At 49.8% G+C, this 15,294-nt stretch overlaps 1 protein-coding gene across 2 annotated transcripts in view; it reads right to left on the minus strand.

Annotated features, from left to right (window-relative positions):
• Positions 1 to 1,752: 1,752 nt before the first annotated feature.
• The window catches only part of Diaph1 (diaphanous related formin 1), a 94,454-nt gene continuing 80,912 nt past the window's right edge, over positions 1,753 to 15,294 (minus strand). Inside the window, exons 20-28 of one of the 2 annotated variants that reach the window (XM_036204736.1) lie at positions 14,497 to 14,591; positions 14,117 to 14,218; positions 13,654 to 13,893; positions 13,425 to 13,554; positions 12,405 to 12,529; positions 11,749 to 11,913; positions 11,511 to 11,646; positions 9,621 to 9,707; positions 1,753 to 3,619 (exon numbers count right to left, since the gene is read on the minus strand). In XM_036204736.1, coding sequence (XP_036060629.1) covers positions 3,462 to 3,619; positions 9,621 to 9,707; positions 11,511 to 11,646; positions 11,749 to 11,913; positions 12,405 to 12,529; positions 13,425 to 13,554; positions 13,654 to 13,893; positions 14,117 to 14,218; positions 14,497 to 14,591 — 1,238 coding nt within the window. In that variant the 3' untranslated portion in view covers positions 1,753 to 3,461. Of the gene's footprint in view, positions 3,620 to 4,032; positions 5,851 to 9,620; positions 9,708 to 11,510; positions 11,647 to 11,748; positions 11,914 to 12,404; positions 12,530 to 13,424; positions 13,555 to 13,653; positions 13,894 to 14,116; positions 14,219 to 14,496; positions 14,592 to 15,294 lie in introns of those variants that run through there. The other variant, XM_036204735.1, reaches the window with a different exon arrangement.

Raw genomic sequence — 15,294 nt, forward strand, 5'->3', positions numbered from 1 at the left:
CTGTTTATGAGATGGAACACACGACATGTGGGTGGAGTCGAGGGCTTTGTCCTGAATAGCAGAATCGAAGGGTCACAGTTGGGTCTTGATTTTGTGTCACTAAGCATCTCGATCTGCGTGTGTGCGCGCGGTCCTCATGGGACTGTCCAATATGGCGCGCATGCTTCCAGTACCCTGGTGTCTCTAATCCGTGATGGACTGTAAATGGTGCTTGTGGATCCGCACGCCCTGCTGTCGCTGGCGAGTCCAACGTGGGGGTGGGGAGATTGAGTGCGCAGACTTATGCTCAGCGCTGTCTCCAGGCAGAAAAGGAGACCCTGCGTGGGAGGGGGGAGCGGGAGCACGAGTGGGGGCGGGAACTCACTCCTGCGCTGGGAGAGCCCCGCCCCTCCCCACTAGCTGCGGAGGGGGCTGATCCAGAGGGCCGGCTCTCCTTTGCCTACCCTCCTCCACTGCAGCAACCTAGAGATTTGGGGAAAACAGTGGGAGTGAATACCTGGGAGGCAATTCTCTGGAGACCAGGCCCCTACCTTGGCCTCAGTTTCTCTAACTGAAACTTGCCTTCCCATTCTTTTTACGCAGCAAAGCCTAACTGGAGGGCCCATCCCTTTCTTCTTGGAGTCCAGGGCACTGATGGAGGAGATGGCCCTGAAAGCCAGTCCCCACCTCCCTCTTCTTTCTCTGCAGCTCTTCTTCACTCCCCTCCCTCTTCCAGAACTGCTAATCCAATTCCCGGGTTGCTGCAGCTCCGGGCAAGTTGGGGAGTCAGGAGGATTGATCCAGAGAATGACAGAAACAGGCCCACAGGTTTCCAGGAGGGTCAGTGAGGGCATGTCCATGGAAAGAGCCAGAAGAGCAATTTCTGGGCTTCCTCCCTGGGATTCTGGTTACCACCTCCTGGTCTGTTGCCATGGAAACCAAACCTTCCTGGCGACTTTGACTTTGCGTGGGAAGGGTGGTGGTGTGTGAGGTTGCTGAGAGAGCAGGGTTTTCTCAGAGCCTGGTGTTGGGGAGGGCGGGGTGCTGGGTGCCTGGGTTCTATTCCGGGCAAGGCAGCAGACGGCAGGGCAAATGAGCAGCTGTGGTTGGTCCCCTAATTGGTGTGTGGGCCCCAAAACATGAGATGAAATGCACAGCCTCTAGGTTTAGAGACAGGTAGCCACCCCCACACCTCCGGCCACTGCCACGGTGAGGGTGGCAGCGGCACAGGCCAGGGGCTATTTAAAAGGTTTTATTTCTAGTAAAGAGCTGTCCAAGGGCCAGCCCTGTCTATCACTGGCCTGCTCACTGTAAGGTGTCTTTGTGGGGGTTACAACTTCTTGGGCAAGCACAGCTTAGTAGCAAGTCCTCTGGTGTTTGGTCTGGGGCCTCTGACCCAGGTTGGGCAGACTCGGGACCCCAGACTCAGGATTAACTTGGTGGGGATGGAGGACACAGGTATGGTCCAGAAAACATCCCAGCATCTGGAGGTGCTGGGAAAGTGGGGAGTTTGACATGAGGTAAAAATTAGGGCCCCAAGCCAAAGGGTCACAGTGTGAGAAGAAGCTGGATGGAAGTAAACAGTGGAAAACAGACCCGAGAGGGGCCCTGGCATGCAGAAACCACATGCATTCACCAGGCCGACTCAGGTCTGCCAGACCAGTTAGCTTTTGACCCATCTGTCTGTCAGGTGGCCAACAGTGGGCTCACAGCCGCCTGGGCCGCTACAGTGAAAAGATCCGTCCAGAGTTTACAAAGGAGCCAGAGAAAGAGTCGATTTCAATGTTTTATTGACAGTTGGAAACAACCCATCAAACTGGAGGTGAGGGCATCCCAGAAGCCCAGGAGGCAAGGGGTTTGCATTTTGTCCCCTCTATTTAAAAAATTTTTAATTAAATGCATTTTAGCAAAAGTGATTAAAAAAGAAAAGGTCAAAGCCCCAGATGTCAGCTAGCAAGGAGGCGGCTCAGGGAAGGACCAGACCCTGTACCAATCTTCTCAGAAAGTAGCCCGGGAGCTGCCACTGCTCCTTCAGACACAAGCTCTAGCAACCCAAAGCATCCTCCCTGCCTCAGGGGCCCCTGTACTGGCCCTTGCATTTCCTAACCTGCCATGCTCTGGCGACTCTAATTCTGGGTCAAGCCTGGACAGGATCACTCATTCTCTGGAGCCTTGGAGGGGAAGCTGAAAGGGGCTAAGGAGGACAAGAAAGTGACCCTAAGCCAGAGACTTGGAGCTTACTGAGGTCTGGGCCACCCAGTCTGACTCACTGCTTACACAGTGGTGGGGGTGGGCAACCCTGTGCCCACTCCTCAGCGTCTACTTAGCATCTGCACATTTGGCCTGATAATTTAATACATTCATGAGAACACACGATTGGCGCCCTTGCTACCCCACGGTGCAGCCCAGCCCAACCAGAGAAATTCTCCTGCCCCAGAACTGATGCTAGGGAAGGGTCTGCCTTGCCTCAGGGTTTAGTCTTGAGGGATGGGGCCAACACCTAGGCCATGTTCAGGAATGCTTGAACCTACCATCAAAGCCTCTTTTATTTTGGAAGGGGACCAAAGTAATTTTTCTTAAAAAATTTTTTTCATATAAAAATAGATCCATTTGCAAAACAATTTCTCAGCCAGGAGGCTCCACCTCCCATTTCCTTGGATGGAGGGGTGAGGTGTTGGGATGGTCACACTACAGCCCACATTCCCAATGAGATGCACCAAAGCTCTGGGAAAGCATAGGGGAGGGGCTCAGTCGCAGGGTGGAGATGGGGGGAGGGGCTGGTGCAGAGGGTCCAGGAGGCAAGGGCATAAAGCATGGCAGCGGGCAGGCCCCACACTGTTGCTATGCCCTAGCTACCTGCCTATGGCTCAGACCTGGGCCACAGTGGGAAGAGGAGAGTGGTTGAGACCCTTTGCCTGGGAGACCTTCCCCAGGAGAGTGGGCGAAGGGGGAGCAGCTTTCGCAGAAGCAGCTCCCAATGCCACAGCACTAGTAATAAATAACTGCCAGGAGGAGAAGCAGAGGTGACAGCAGAGAAGGGGTCTAGCCCAAAGGGTCACAAGTCCCATGCTATTCTCAGGGCCAGAGACACCACAAAAGAAAAGCACAAATCCAGCAAGATTGACCTAGGGGAAGGCCCACTAGAAAGTGGGGCTGAGAAAGCAGGCTGGGTTCTGTCTGAGACCAGGACCTCTGGATAACATGGAGGAGACAGGGTTAAGGCAGCAAACACGGACCCTGCTTTGGTAATACCACAGCCAGGGATGGCTGGGCCGGGCTGAGGCCACCCTCCACTGCCCTTTCCTTCTGGCCTCCAGGAGCTGAAGCTGTATGTGATGTTCAGAGAGCAGCAGGCCAGACAGACAGACAGGGTCAGGTGGTGGAGTGGCCACTGCAGAGGGATACCCCCTGGACCATTTAGGCACATGCTGCAGGTAGACAGTCGAGGCTTCACTTAGGAGCAGCAACGGCCACAGACCAGCTTAGCTTGCACGGCCAACCAGCTCCTTGGCTTCCTCAAGGATTGTGGGGACTCCTTCACTTTTCTTGGGCACCTTAGCAGGACCGGCAGCCATGGCATCATCCTTGGTCAGCTCCGAGGCTAGCAGAGATGTGACTGCACACCCAGCTTTCCTGTTGACTACAAGAGAAGACATGAGATCCTGTCCACAGAAGGCCTGGTTTCTAATCTCTTTACAACATTATAGCAGGTATTCAGCCAGAAGCCATGCAGTTGTGGCTGCCTTGTCTGGTTCAGAGGTCTCTACAGAAGGAGGAACAGAGACTCAACGTAAAATATACCTCTGGGTACAAGTGTGAAGGTCTGGACACAGCTGGACAGAATAGGATTTGAGAGGCTGGGGAGATGGCCCAGCAGTTAAGAACAGTGGCTGCTCTTGCAGAGGACCTGGGTTTGGTTCCCAGCACCTGTATGGCAACTCACTATCAACTGTAACTTCAGTTCCGGAAACCCAATGCCTTTTTCTGGCCTCCATGGGCACCAGGCATGCATGGGATGCATACACATAAATGTATTCATACACATAAAATAAATAAATCTTAAAAAAAGAACTGGGTTTAAGTGTTGGCTATGTCATGTATCCAGAGAAACACAGTACTCAGTTCACTTTTCTCATTTAGGTTTGTTGGAATTAAATATGTTAAAGCTTAGGACACAGTATTAGTATTTGTCTAGGCATTCCACAGAGAGCTTGTGGGTGAGACTCTAAGGCTGCTCTGGAAGGCTTGCCCTAGCAAAAGGCAGCCTTCAGTTGGCATGTGAGGATTCTTGAGGAAGTACAGTCACTCACTGTCATCACATGCACACCACACTGCCATGCCTTTTTCCAACAACCAAAGTCCACATGCCTGGCTCTTTCTCACCTCTTCAGGGTATACCACATACATGTGCATGTAAACACTGAGGAGTGAAACAATAAAATGTATGCCCGAGAAGGCCAAGGATGACCAAGAGGGAAATCCTAGAAAGAAATCTCAGCCCAAGTCTCTCCTGCTCATTTATAAATCCATACTTGGAACCCCAGTATCCTCAACAGGAAGACAGCTTCTTGGGACTGTGCCTATCACATGACAACCACCTAGTTCCATGCCCTTTTAAGCAGCATGTAGAGACTACTGCATATATACTGAGCAAGGTGGGGTTTTAAAAGCCAGACATAAAATGCTACATATGCTATAAATCGATGTCGAGCTTAGGAAAAATCCACAGAGAGAGAAGGTAGACTAACAGGAGAAGATGGCATGGAGGCTCACACCTGTAACCCTAGTACTTAGGAGGCTGAGGCAAGAGAATTCTTAGTTGAAGACCAGCATACTTAGAGGCTAGCCTCAGCTATGAGCCCCTGTCTCGAAATTTCTAAATAAGCAACTAGAGATGGGGAACAAATCTCTCGATCCTGCCAAAGTTTTTAATTCAAGCGCAAGTCAGGAGCTGGTGAGATGTCTCAAGTGTACTTGACTCCAGCATGGTACCAAGCCATGGCATGTGTGTGCACGTAGGAACGCACATGCACACTCGTTAAAAAACTAAATAAAAAGTCCATGTCAGTACCTGGAACAACAACAACCAAGTCAATACCAGGGACTGATGGAGGGGAACCAAAGTTACTGCTACTCACCAGAGAGAGAAGGGTTTACTGCGCTGTGAGCCCCGAAGTTTGTACAAGCACTGAGACATCATCAGAGACTCCATAAAAATACGTACAACTTTCATGCGTAAGTTAAAAGTAATTGCTAATGGATATGGGGTTTCTTCTGGAGATGATAAGAAATATTTTAAATTATAACAATGGTGACCGTTGCACAGTCTTGTGACAGTCCCCAGACTGTGTACCTGAGAATGGTAACATGAGGAAAAAAGGCTGGGCTGTGGCAGCCTACACCTTCAGTCTCAATACTGGGGTCTGAAGCAGGCAGATCTGAGTTCTGGGCCAACCCAGACTACGTAGAGAGTTCCAGAAAGCCGGGGCTCCACAGTGAGACCATTTATCCTGGGACCCCGGGAAAGCAGGAGTGGAGGAGGCAGTGACTAAGCCTCAAAGACCAGGCACAGCACCACCAACTAAAGACTGCAGGACGGGCCAGTCCAGAGGGGCCACAAACAAGGTGTCGGCTCTGCACCAGCAGAAAGCTTTAGGTAGGCGGAAGCCAAACCGGGAAAGAGCCCAAGCCTTGCCCAGGACTGGCAGTCTCAGGGCAGAGCCATGACCCAAAGCTACTGTTTTACACATGCAGAGGCTGCCCACAGGTCGGGCAGGGAGCACACAATCCGTCCACAGATTACCAACTGAGAGGTCTCCTCCTCCTCCTCCTCCTCCTCCTCCTCCTCCTCCCAAGGGCACAAAGAGTTGTCTACCAAGAGGAGAAAGAACAGTCAAAATCCTGCTGACAGCAGGTGGGGGTAGCCAGGTGCAGATCACAGGGGTGTGTGTGTGTGTGTGTGTGTGTGTGTGTGTGTGTGTGTGTGTGACAGAGAGAGAGAGAGAGAGAGAGAGAGAGAGAGAGAGAGAGAGAGAGAGAGACACCTAGACCCAGACCCTCAGGGGCTTCAGCAGGTGAACTAACTTGGTGAACCTGTGGAGGCAAACAGTGCCTCAGTAACTGATGGGTGAGGATGTGTGTGCTCTTCCTACTTCCCTTCCCTGTCTCTCCTCTTCTGAAGCACTCACTTCCCCAGGACCCCACTGTCACACCCAGTAAAATGGTGGTTCAGTGTCTCTTCACTGCAACTACACATGAGTATGTACACACGTGTGCACATGCATCTAACTCGAGTGAGTGAGCTCACGCAACTGCTGCCTCCGGACGGTGAATACCTGCAATGGAGCAGCACAGATGTCGGAGTTCCAGGGCAGCAAGCCTAAGCTCTGCTTTCTTTGGCTGCTTCCCCTAAGACTCCCTGTTGACCTAGTCCAACAGTGTTTCAGGATATTTCTACACTCACTAGATTTCTGATTCATTGCCTGTGTCCTAAGAACCCACGGACCATGGCACAATTTCCTCTTTAAGCCTTCAAAGTAAGTACTTTAGGGATGGACACCAAGTGATCCAAGGTTAAGAAAGAGAAAGCAGGACGGTGGTGGCGCACACCTGTAATCCCAGCACTGGGAGGCAGAGCCAGGCTGATCTCTGTGAGTTCAAGGCCAGCCTGGTCTACAGAGTGAGATCTAGGACAGGCTCCAAAGCTACACAAGAGAAGCCCTGTCTCAAAACTCCCTCCACCGCCCCTAAAAAAGAAAACTCTTGTTCCAACTGATGAAAAGAACCCCAGCACCCCAGTTTCTGATCTAGCTCTAACTAAGGTCACCATTATTCTGAGCAGACTAAACAATCAGGAAAATTGACTTCCTCCCTCTGTAGACTACCAAGTCCTTATAGTAGCCTCAGAAACAGGTCAGTGTTTGACTGTACAGGATCTGGGACAATTACTAACTAGGAGAATGGGCCCACAGATTTGGGTGTACGGTTGGAGCCTGAGAAAACGGTCAAAGCCAGAATCCTAGAAGGTAGGAATAAACAAGATAAGCATTTAAGGAAAACCTGCGAAGTTAATACTCAGAGCACAGCTCAATTAGGAAAAGTTCAACGGTCCAGGAAAAAAATCCTGAGACAGGAGCTCTGAACTACTGCTAAAGAGGAAGTGCTCTTGTTAATAGGCTTCCTCAGGGAAGAGGGAACTGGGACAGATGGGACAAGTCATTATCACCCTAATAACTCATCACTGTCTGAACTATACTAATTATACCTCTTGTCCTGGTTTACAAAACTGGGGGGAGTAGTGACAAGGAACACTCTTTCCAGACAAGGGGTCATCAGAAATCCTCCCTGGTACAATTTCACCAACCCCAGAACTCTCTTTGTAATAATCCCATGCCAGAGTTTTCTGGCCCAAATAGGGGGCACTGTCATTTCCTGTCCAATAATACAGGCTTAGTGGGAAGAACCCTGGACTTGGACTCACAAAAGCGGGATACAGTTCTAGCTTTATTATTAGGTTTGGGATCATAATTTTTAAATTTTTTTTCTGTGTAGCCCTGGCTGTCCTGGAACTGGCTCTGTAGACCAGGCTGGCCTAGGATTAAAGGCAGGGTAGATACTAATCAATGGAAGGGTCTTTAGTCTTCTCCAACACAGACCTTGATTAGCATAAATGGAGTTTATGCTAATCAGAGAGACAGCAGAGGAAGACTCCAGAGAGATTTCTTTCTTGACTTTTATCCTAGTATGTAAGTAGTCTACGTACAGTTCAGGCTTGGAGATAAAGTTGAGTCACTAAAACCACAAGCTGACTCAATCACAGCTGGAAATAGCAGCTGTAATACAATCACAAGGATTCTTCCCCTCCACACTCAAGCCATTGTTCTCCTACACTGCAGACCATAGCGATTTACATGTTACTTTTCATGAACCAGCCCTGATAGAACTCTCCTCTTCCAGCTCTTCAATGGGTCTTTGTATCCCGCTCACTCAGTCATGTCTCTAGAGACTGGACGACTTTAACATTCCTGGAGGCTCTAGGGAAAAGGCTAGTGTCTTTGAATAGAGACAGCTGCCTCTGGGAATGGGAAAGACTGAGGCAGATAAGCCTGACAGTTTTCTGGTTCTTTGGCTCTCAGCACTTGGTCATGAGCAGTGGTTCTCAATCTCTGGGTCTTAACCCATTCTGGAGGGGGGTTGTCACATAATGGTTATCCTGCATGTCAGATATTTACATTACAATTCATAACAGTAGCAAAATTGCAGTTATGCAGTAGCAGCAAAATAACTTTAGGGTTGTGGTCACCGTAACATGAGGAACCATGTTAAAGGGTTGCAACATTAGGAAGGGTGAGAACCACTGGTCATGAGGACAGTCAAGAGGTAGCCAGACAAAGAACAGAGCAGCTGGGTCCAGCAACCCTGGAGGGAGTTTGAGACCCCTGGAGCCTCTATACTTCGAGAATGGGGCCTTCAAAACTCCAGTCTTTTCCTTTGAAGAAGAGACCCTAACTCCTTGGCAAGCAGCCCAGATGCCATTTTCTGTTCTGTCAGATGTGAGGCTACACCCTTTAGACGATGTGAAAGTACCCAAGTCTAAAACACTCGCAGAGTAACTAGATGTGTTTTAGAGCGTCTCCCAGATGTTTGGTGAACTCAGTAAACCAGATCAAAAAGACAAGATTACAAGCTGACTTAAACTATGCAGTCCTTGTTTTCAACTTCTTTTAATTTCAGTATTTCCTGTAAGTCCCCTAGAATTGTCTAACTGGGAGATAGTACCCCAACTAACTCAGTTTCTCTACTGAAAAGTTCTGACAAAATCCTTTTTTCCTCTTTACAACCAAGTCCTGGTTTTTCACTAGGAAAGCAGTAGAGAATGGGGCATCGCCAGTAGAGGGAAGTCACTGACGCCTGGCTGCTTGTACAGGAAGCATCTGGGTCTCTAGTACAATTCCCAGGAAAAGGCTTAAGAGGGAATTCCCCACCAAAGTCTGAATCAGGCTGGGCTTCGTTAAGAGGGTCATGGAAGACAGCAGTGAGATGCACGGCCCTTTTGATGGGCAGGACACAGTGCTGAGAGAACCTCTACAAAAGCTCAACACCAAAGGAGTAAGTACTGTTAGCTCTAAGACTGGACGCCCTACCCAGAGTTCTACGCCCTTCATACCCGCTTCTCCTCCCGTGCGACCCGGTATCAGCAGACCATCCCAGCCAGCACGGTTTACATGGGTAGTATGATCTGAGCCTGCCAGGGCCCTCCTTCCAGGCGTGTCAGACACTGGGTCCCAGAGACATCACCGCAGCCATCTTCTCTCTAGAGCAGCTTCCAAGTGAAGCTCCTATCAGATGTGTCTAGGGAGCTGCCAGCAAATGGGGGCAGGCTTCCAATCTGCACAGAGATGCTTCTGCTGTAGCTCTTACCCTGACACAAAGAAGCCATCACATCTAGGCCTCTTAAGGGTCCTAGTGGGGACTTCCTAATGTGGGAGGAAGAGGCCCAGATACTCCATTCTCAGTGCACACAAATGAGAAGTTTCTAAACCCCAGAACATCACTTGCTCTTTGGCCCTCCACTAACATGACCAGGAGCAGAGACCCCACACCCCCTCCAATACCCAGTTGGGTTCCATGTGTTTACTTACCTTGACGGGGCCCTCTTTTTCGTCGGAATGCTGCCCCTGACTGCAGAGCTTCTAGAAGACTGTCCATCACACCTGTCTCATCGCCCTCTGTCATGAACAAAGGCGGAGGTGTAAATTCTTCAGCCAGACCAGCACAGCAAATATCAAGCTGCACATGAACTGCGTGGCTCTCCCTCCCTCACGCTGGCTGACAGCTCAAAACACACAAGAAAGCTTCAACCTCAAGTCTTGCAGACCCGTTTACTTGTGTTTTGTTTAGAAGTGCCTGGGAACTCACTGCCTATTAGTTCGAACCCTGAGGTATCTATTGCAGTGTCATCCTACCCACATTAACCAGAACTGGCACACAGACTCCTGGACTATCTAACTCCAAGATCTGAGTAAGCAGAGACCACACTGATAAACCAAAGGCTGCTATGCCAGGCAAGATGACCGTGCCTGTAATCCCAGCACTTGGGAGGTGGAAGCAGGAAGATGTGGAGTCCAAGGCTAGCCTGGGCTACATAGGAAGAATTGTATGTGTGTAGGGGAGGATGGGGGGGTTGCAAAGCACCTACTGTAACTATTATCAGCCCCAGTGTTTCACTCCCATTTGTATGAACCACTGAGAGCTCAGGCTTCAGAGGAGGGTTGAAGGAAGAGAGCCCACTGGGTCGAGACTGAATTTCACATAACTACTGCTTACAGTGGTTGCATCTTGCTAAAGATAGCTCTGCATGTAAAAGCTGAAAGCAGATTGGCTGGAATAAAAAGAGTTAATGTAGAATCCCAGCTCTAGCCAGGCTCAGTTTCCATGGCAACAGCTCAGGATAGTGAAATCTGAAACTGAAATCCCAAGGAGCTGGTTGGCTACTAGCTGAAGACTAAGGCCCATCACTGCCGGCGCCACCTGCTGTCAGAACATCACCAGTGCAGCTGACCTACATTCAATTCATTTGCTTGACCCAGGCACTCAGAATAGGGTAAGGTCCACTACGCCACCTGCTGGCTGGGCTATAGCTCTTATCCCAGATGCTATATGGGACTCCACCTTGCTCCCATTACATCCTATGCAATGTAGAAGGTGGAAAGCCCTGGAGGCCCCAGGAGAATAGGGAGGGAAATGAGAGATACTTGGCATGAACTTTAAGTGTTACGGGAACAAAGTTGTTGGCCTAAATACAAGTGAAGTAAGGTCAAGGAACTACTCGGAAGGTCGCTGGGCTCAAACCTTGTTAGTCTCTACTGTTTGTGCTCAGCAAATTTTTAAGACTTGTCAGCCCCAAGAACCCCTCACTTCAGAGGCTCACAGCCCTTCAGATCAGCACAGGGCCATGTGCTGCATATGCTGCATTTACTGTATTTCCGCTGCCCTCAGGAGTAGTGGGGGGCAGGGATCCTCCGCAGGAAAGCAGAGACAGGAAACAGAGGGCCAGTAATTGAGACCATATGCTCAAACAAAGACATGTTTCTGCTGGAGAAAGAGAGTGGCCAGCTTTTCGCCCCCTTCCAGAAGTTCAATCCATTTATAATCTCAGATGTGCATACAACATGCTAAGTGATAATAGGAACACTGTACTGGTGAAATAAAAAGGAGAGTAACTGCAAGATGGGAGGCGTCAGGGAAACGTTGAGCAGCAGGAATGAGAACAGGTCAGGGAACATTTTGGACAGGCAGAAGGACAGACAGAAAGAGTAGGTGTGACAGCAATTCCCAAATCACAAGGGCGATGAGACATATTACAAGAGCCAGGAAAGGGGAGGAAAAAATTAACCATGTTAACCCAGGAGCTTGGATGCAGAAAGCTGACACAAACCATTTGCCATGACCTACGCTTAGACAGGGGCTATCCACCCTGGTTAGCCCTAGGTTCTAGACAGACGCCTTCCAATGCCCTCCAGTCACCGCACCTGCGTTCATGTCTATGAGCTGCTCCCGCTTCTGCTGCTTCTCCAGCCGCTCCTTCTCTGCCTTCTCCTTGGCTAGTTTTGCTCTCCGCATCTTTTCTTCTGTTTCCCGGCGCTTCTGATTCTCCTTAACTGCTTGCTGAAGCACGGAGCGGAGGGGAGGAGACACGGACACACACGTGTAAACCCACCAATAACCATTAGGAACCCCATGAAAAGTTAGCACTTCACCCTTGCTCACCAAAAACATATTTCTAAAGTTGTGCAGATCCATAAAGAATTCTTCCACAGACAACTTCTTAGGGTCAAAGACGAAGTAGTCACCTAGCTCCTTGTAGAGCGTCTCCATGTTGGAGTGCATCATCCGTAGCTTGTTATACTGTTCCTGGGCATCCTTCACAAAGCTGTGCAGCCAGGGAGTAAAGGACCAAGACCAAGAAGTAAACCCAGGCCAGAGAACCAGTCAAAGATGTAGAATGGGCTGTGCGGGGAACGCCATATAGTACCTCTCATGACAGAGAACAGAAGCACTCTAAAAATTTAGAGTAGCAAACCGTAAGCTATGGCTTACCTATACAACAGAAATTGCATAGACTACTATACACACGAGGCTGAGACATGCAGATAAAGCTACATGATTCGGTTTCTGTGTAAAATAAACAATGAGTGTAAATCAGAACGTGGTGGTAGTTACCTACCTCTGTGAAAGGGTGTGTCTGTGGCAGCAATGGGGCACAGAGCAGGGACTCAGGGATTTGTAGTTTTCCTGCAAGGTTTGCTTTCCCTTCTACAGTAAGTTTAAAAATTGTGTATTTACTAGAAAGAAAAAACTCAAAGGTAAAAACCGAATATTGCCATCATCTATCTATCCTTCCCTTGGGACCAAAGAAAGGATATGGTCATTTTCTCAACAAACTTGTCCTTTTCGTCTGTGGCAGCTGGGAAATTCTGAACATCACGTTCCACATCAGCGATCTGTTTCTTCATCTGATCTAAGTTCTTCTGCAAGTTCTCAGCAGAAACTGGAGGAGAGAAAGAGAAGAGCTTGCTGGCATCCCGAGCTCTCTCAGGCTCCCCTGCAGGCACCCTGCTTGGGCCCTTCCCTTTCTCCTCTATGCCTACACACGCTCTCTGACTCACACGCTGGTTGGGATCTTCGCAGTGAAAGCGTGATTATTTGCTAACTGAACTTGCGACCTTCACACTACTCTATACTAGCAGTACTAGCAGAAGCAGACTTCCTATCATTTCAGAAGCACCCATGGGATCCCCTGAGACCTTGGTCTCGTTTATTTCAGGGAACAGGGTTTCAGAGGGAGACGTAGGTAGGAACCCAGAAGCAGGGTGTGGACATCTGTCTCATTTCAACCAGACAGTGAGGCCGGATGCTCGTCAGTCTGTCTTTCAGAATGACAAAAGCTGTGGACCTAGACTGCCAGCACCTGCCTTCCAGCATGCGTGTGCACGTGCGTGCATGTGGTATTCCGAGGAAAGGAAAAGGCACTTCCACTTGTACACAGGCTGTCTTCAGCCTTACATTCCTTCCTGAACCCCAGACACCTAAATACCTAAACTCATTTATTCTCACTTAAAACCATCTGAGCTGAAAATGATTTAAAGTCTATACAGTGTCCTATTTCTTTCCCCATGTAGAGACTTTTAGGGCTCAGGACCACCTTTTTAAGAACAATTTTAAACCACATTTGTTTATTTGTGTGTGTGTTTGAGTGCCATGGGTTTGTGTGTGGTGGTGGCGGCGGCAGTTTAGGTCAGGTGACCACTTGAAAGAGTCGGTTCTCTCCTCCCACTGTGTGGGCCCCAGGGAGCCCCAGGGAGCCCCAGGGAGCCCCAGGGACTGGATTCAGGTGGGAAGGCTTGGCGGCAAGCCTCGTCTAGCTTTGCCCTGCACTGCCTTACCTCGGCTGGCTTTCTCTACATGGGCAAGCTCATCGGGAAACTTGAGGACATCAGGGTAGTCCTTCTCACACAACTCGGCCAGGAAGTGCAACAAAGTCATCTTCTGGTCTGCGGACTTGGTGTCTCGGAGCTTGGGGTGTGAGGAGAAACTGTCAGTCCCGACTTGCCCCAAATCGGCCTAGGCCGACGCTGGGCTCAAGCAGCCTTCCCGTCTAACCCCATGGCTCACCTTGCAGAGGAAGCTGATGTTGAAGCCAAAGGCGCCAGCATTCCTGGAGCCAGCGTTCATGTAGTTTCCAACGAGCAGAGTGAGCTCCAGGAGGCTGGAGAAGCTCTCGCTCTTCCGCAGCTCCTCACATGCAGCAGTGACAGACACGATCTCTGGCTTGATATTCTCAACTTGCTCACAGAATTGTAGCTTGAAGAGAATGGCATTGAGGCGAGGCCGAAGACGGGGCACCGTGCCCATCTAATGAGGAAGGCAAGAAGTTCCATTATGGAGCTGACGGGGAGAGACGCCAAAACTACAAGCTGAGCCTCCTCTGGGAGGTTGAGGCTCCAGAGCAAAGGGGTGGAGTTGGGGAGAGACAGAGGGAAATTGATTGACTAAAAGATTCAAAATAGATCGGAGGCAAGGAGCAATCGCCCAGGCTGGTCTCCAGAGGGAAAAGACTGCTCTTGGCCTCACTCACCACCACGCCAAACTGCTCTGATTCAGCCAGATCATCATACTCGTCCTTCAGTTCAGAAAGCATTTTTAACTGCTCTGGTTCTGGCATCTGTTTAATGAGGTTCTGGAAAAGAGAGTCAATGCATGCGGGGTGAGCTGACAGGCTGACTCTAAGTTCCACACTCTGCCCAGTGATAATGAAGGAAGCACAGGGGCGGGGCAGCTTGTGAGATGGGGAGACTCCTGAGTCTGCTGAATTAACCAGCCCACCAGGGACACAGCTTCAGCCAGCATTTTGAGTCAAAACTGCTTGAAGGAGCTCCTGCTCACTGAGCAAGGAGGCGAGGCTGGTGCACAGCTGTGCAGAGGAGCCAGCTCTGGCAGGACCTCCCTGTTACTTACCTGGATCATAGATTCAGTGAGAACGGCCTCATTCACCTCCAGGATAACGTTCTTAATCTCTTGATAGGGCATTCGGAAGGAACCCAAAAAGATTGCTGCCAGAGAATGAGAGAGAAAGACAGGTTCTTCTTATCTTCTTCCCCATTCCAATACACCCTGGAAGCCCACTCTACCTAGGCAGCTGAAATCCAAGCCCCAGTCCAGTGTTCAAGCTTCTACTGTCACCCATTCCTACCCACAAGTCACATCACACCACATAGCAACTCCACTGCTTAGGACATTCAACAAACACTGTGCCTGTGATCACTCACCTCCTTGTTTAGATCCCCTCTCCTACAAAGCTGCCATTGCCTTGACCTGTTCATTCTTAAAACAGCCAAGCCCCACTCCTAAGAAGCACACCCTGTACTTCCAGTTCCCCCACGTTCTAATCTGACCCCTCAGTTTTAACAAGAGTCCTCTCTTGGGGCTGGAGAGATGCTCAGTGGTTAAGAGCATTGGCTGTTCCTGCAGAGGACTTGGGTTGATTCCCAGCATCTGCATGGCAGCTCACAACCATCTGTAACCAGGTCCTACAGATCCAGCATTTTCTTCAGGCCTCCTCAGGCTCTAGGGACACATCCATACATGCAGGTAAAACACTTACACAGAAAACTAAGTCTATAAAAGCAGCTCTTTCCCTTGACTACACACCCAGGTTCTCTATCTGACCCTATGTAGCCCTGGCTGTCCTAATGCTGGGATTAAAGGTGTGTGTTACCATAGCCGGCTCTTAAGGTGACCCTCACATCCTTTTCC

The sequence above is a fragment of the Onychomys torridus genome, chromosome 13 (genome assembly GCF_903995425.1).
Source record: "Onychomys torridus chromosome 13, mOncTor1.1, whole genome shotgun sequence".
Classification (NCBI taxonomy): domain Eukaryota; kingdom Metazoa; phylum Chordata; class Mammalia; order Rodentia; family Cricetidae; genus Onychomys; species Onychomys torridus.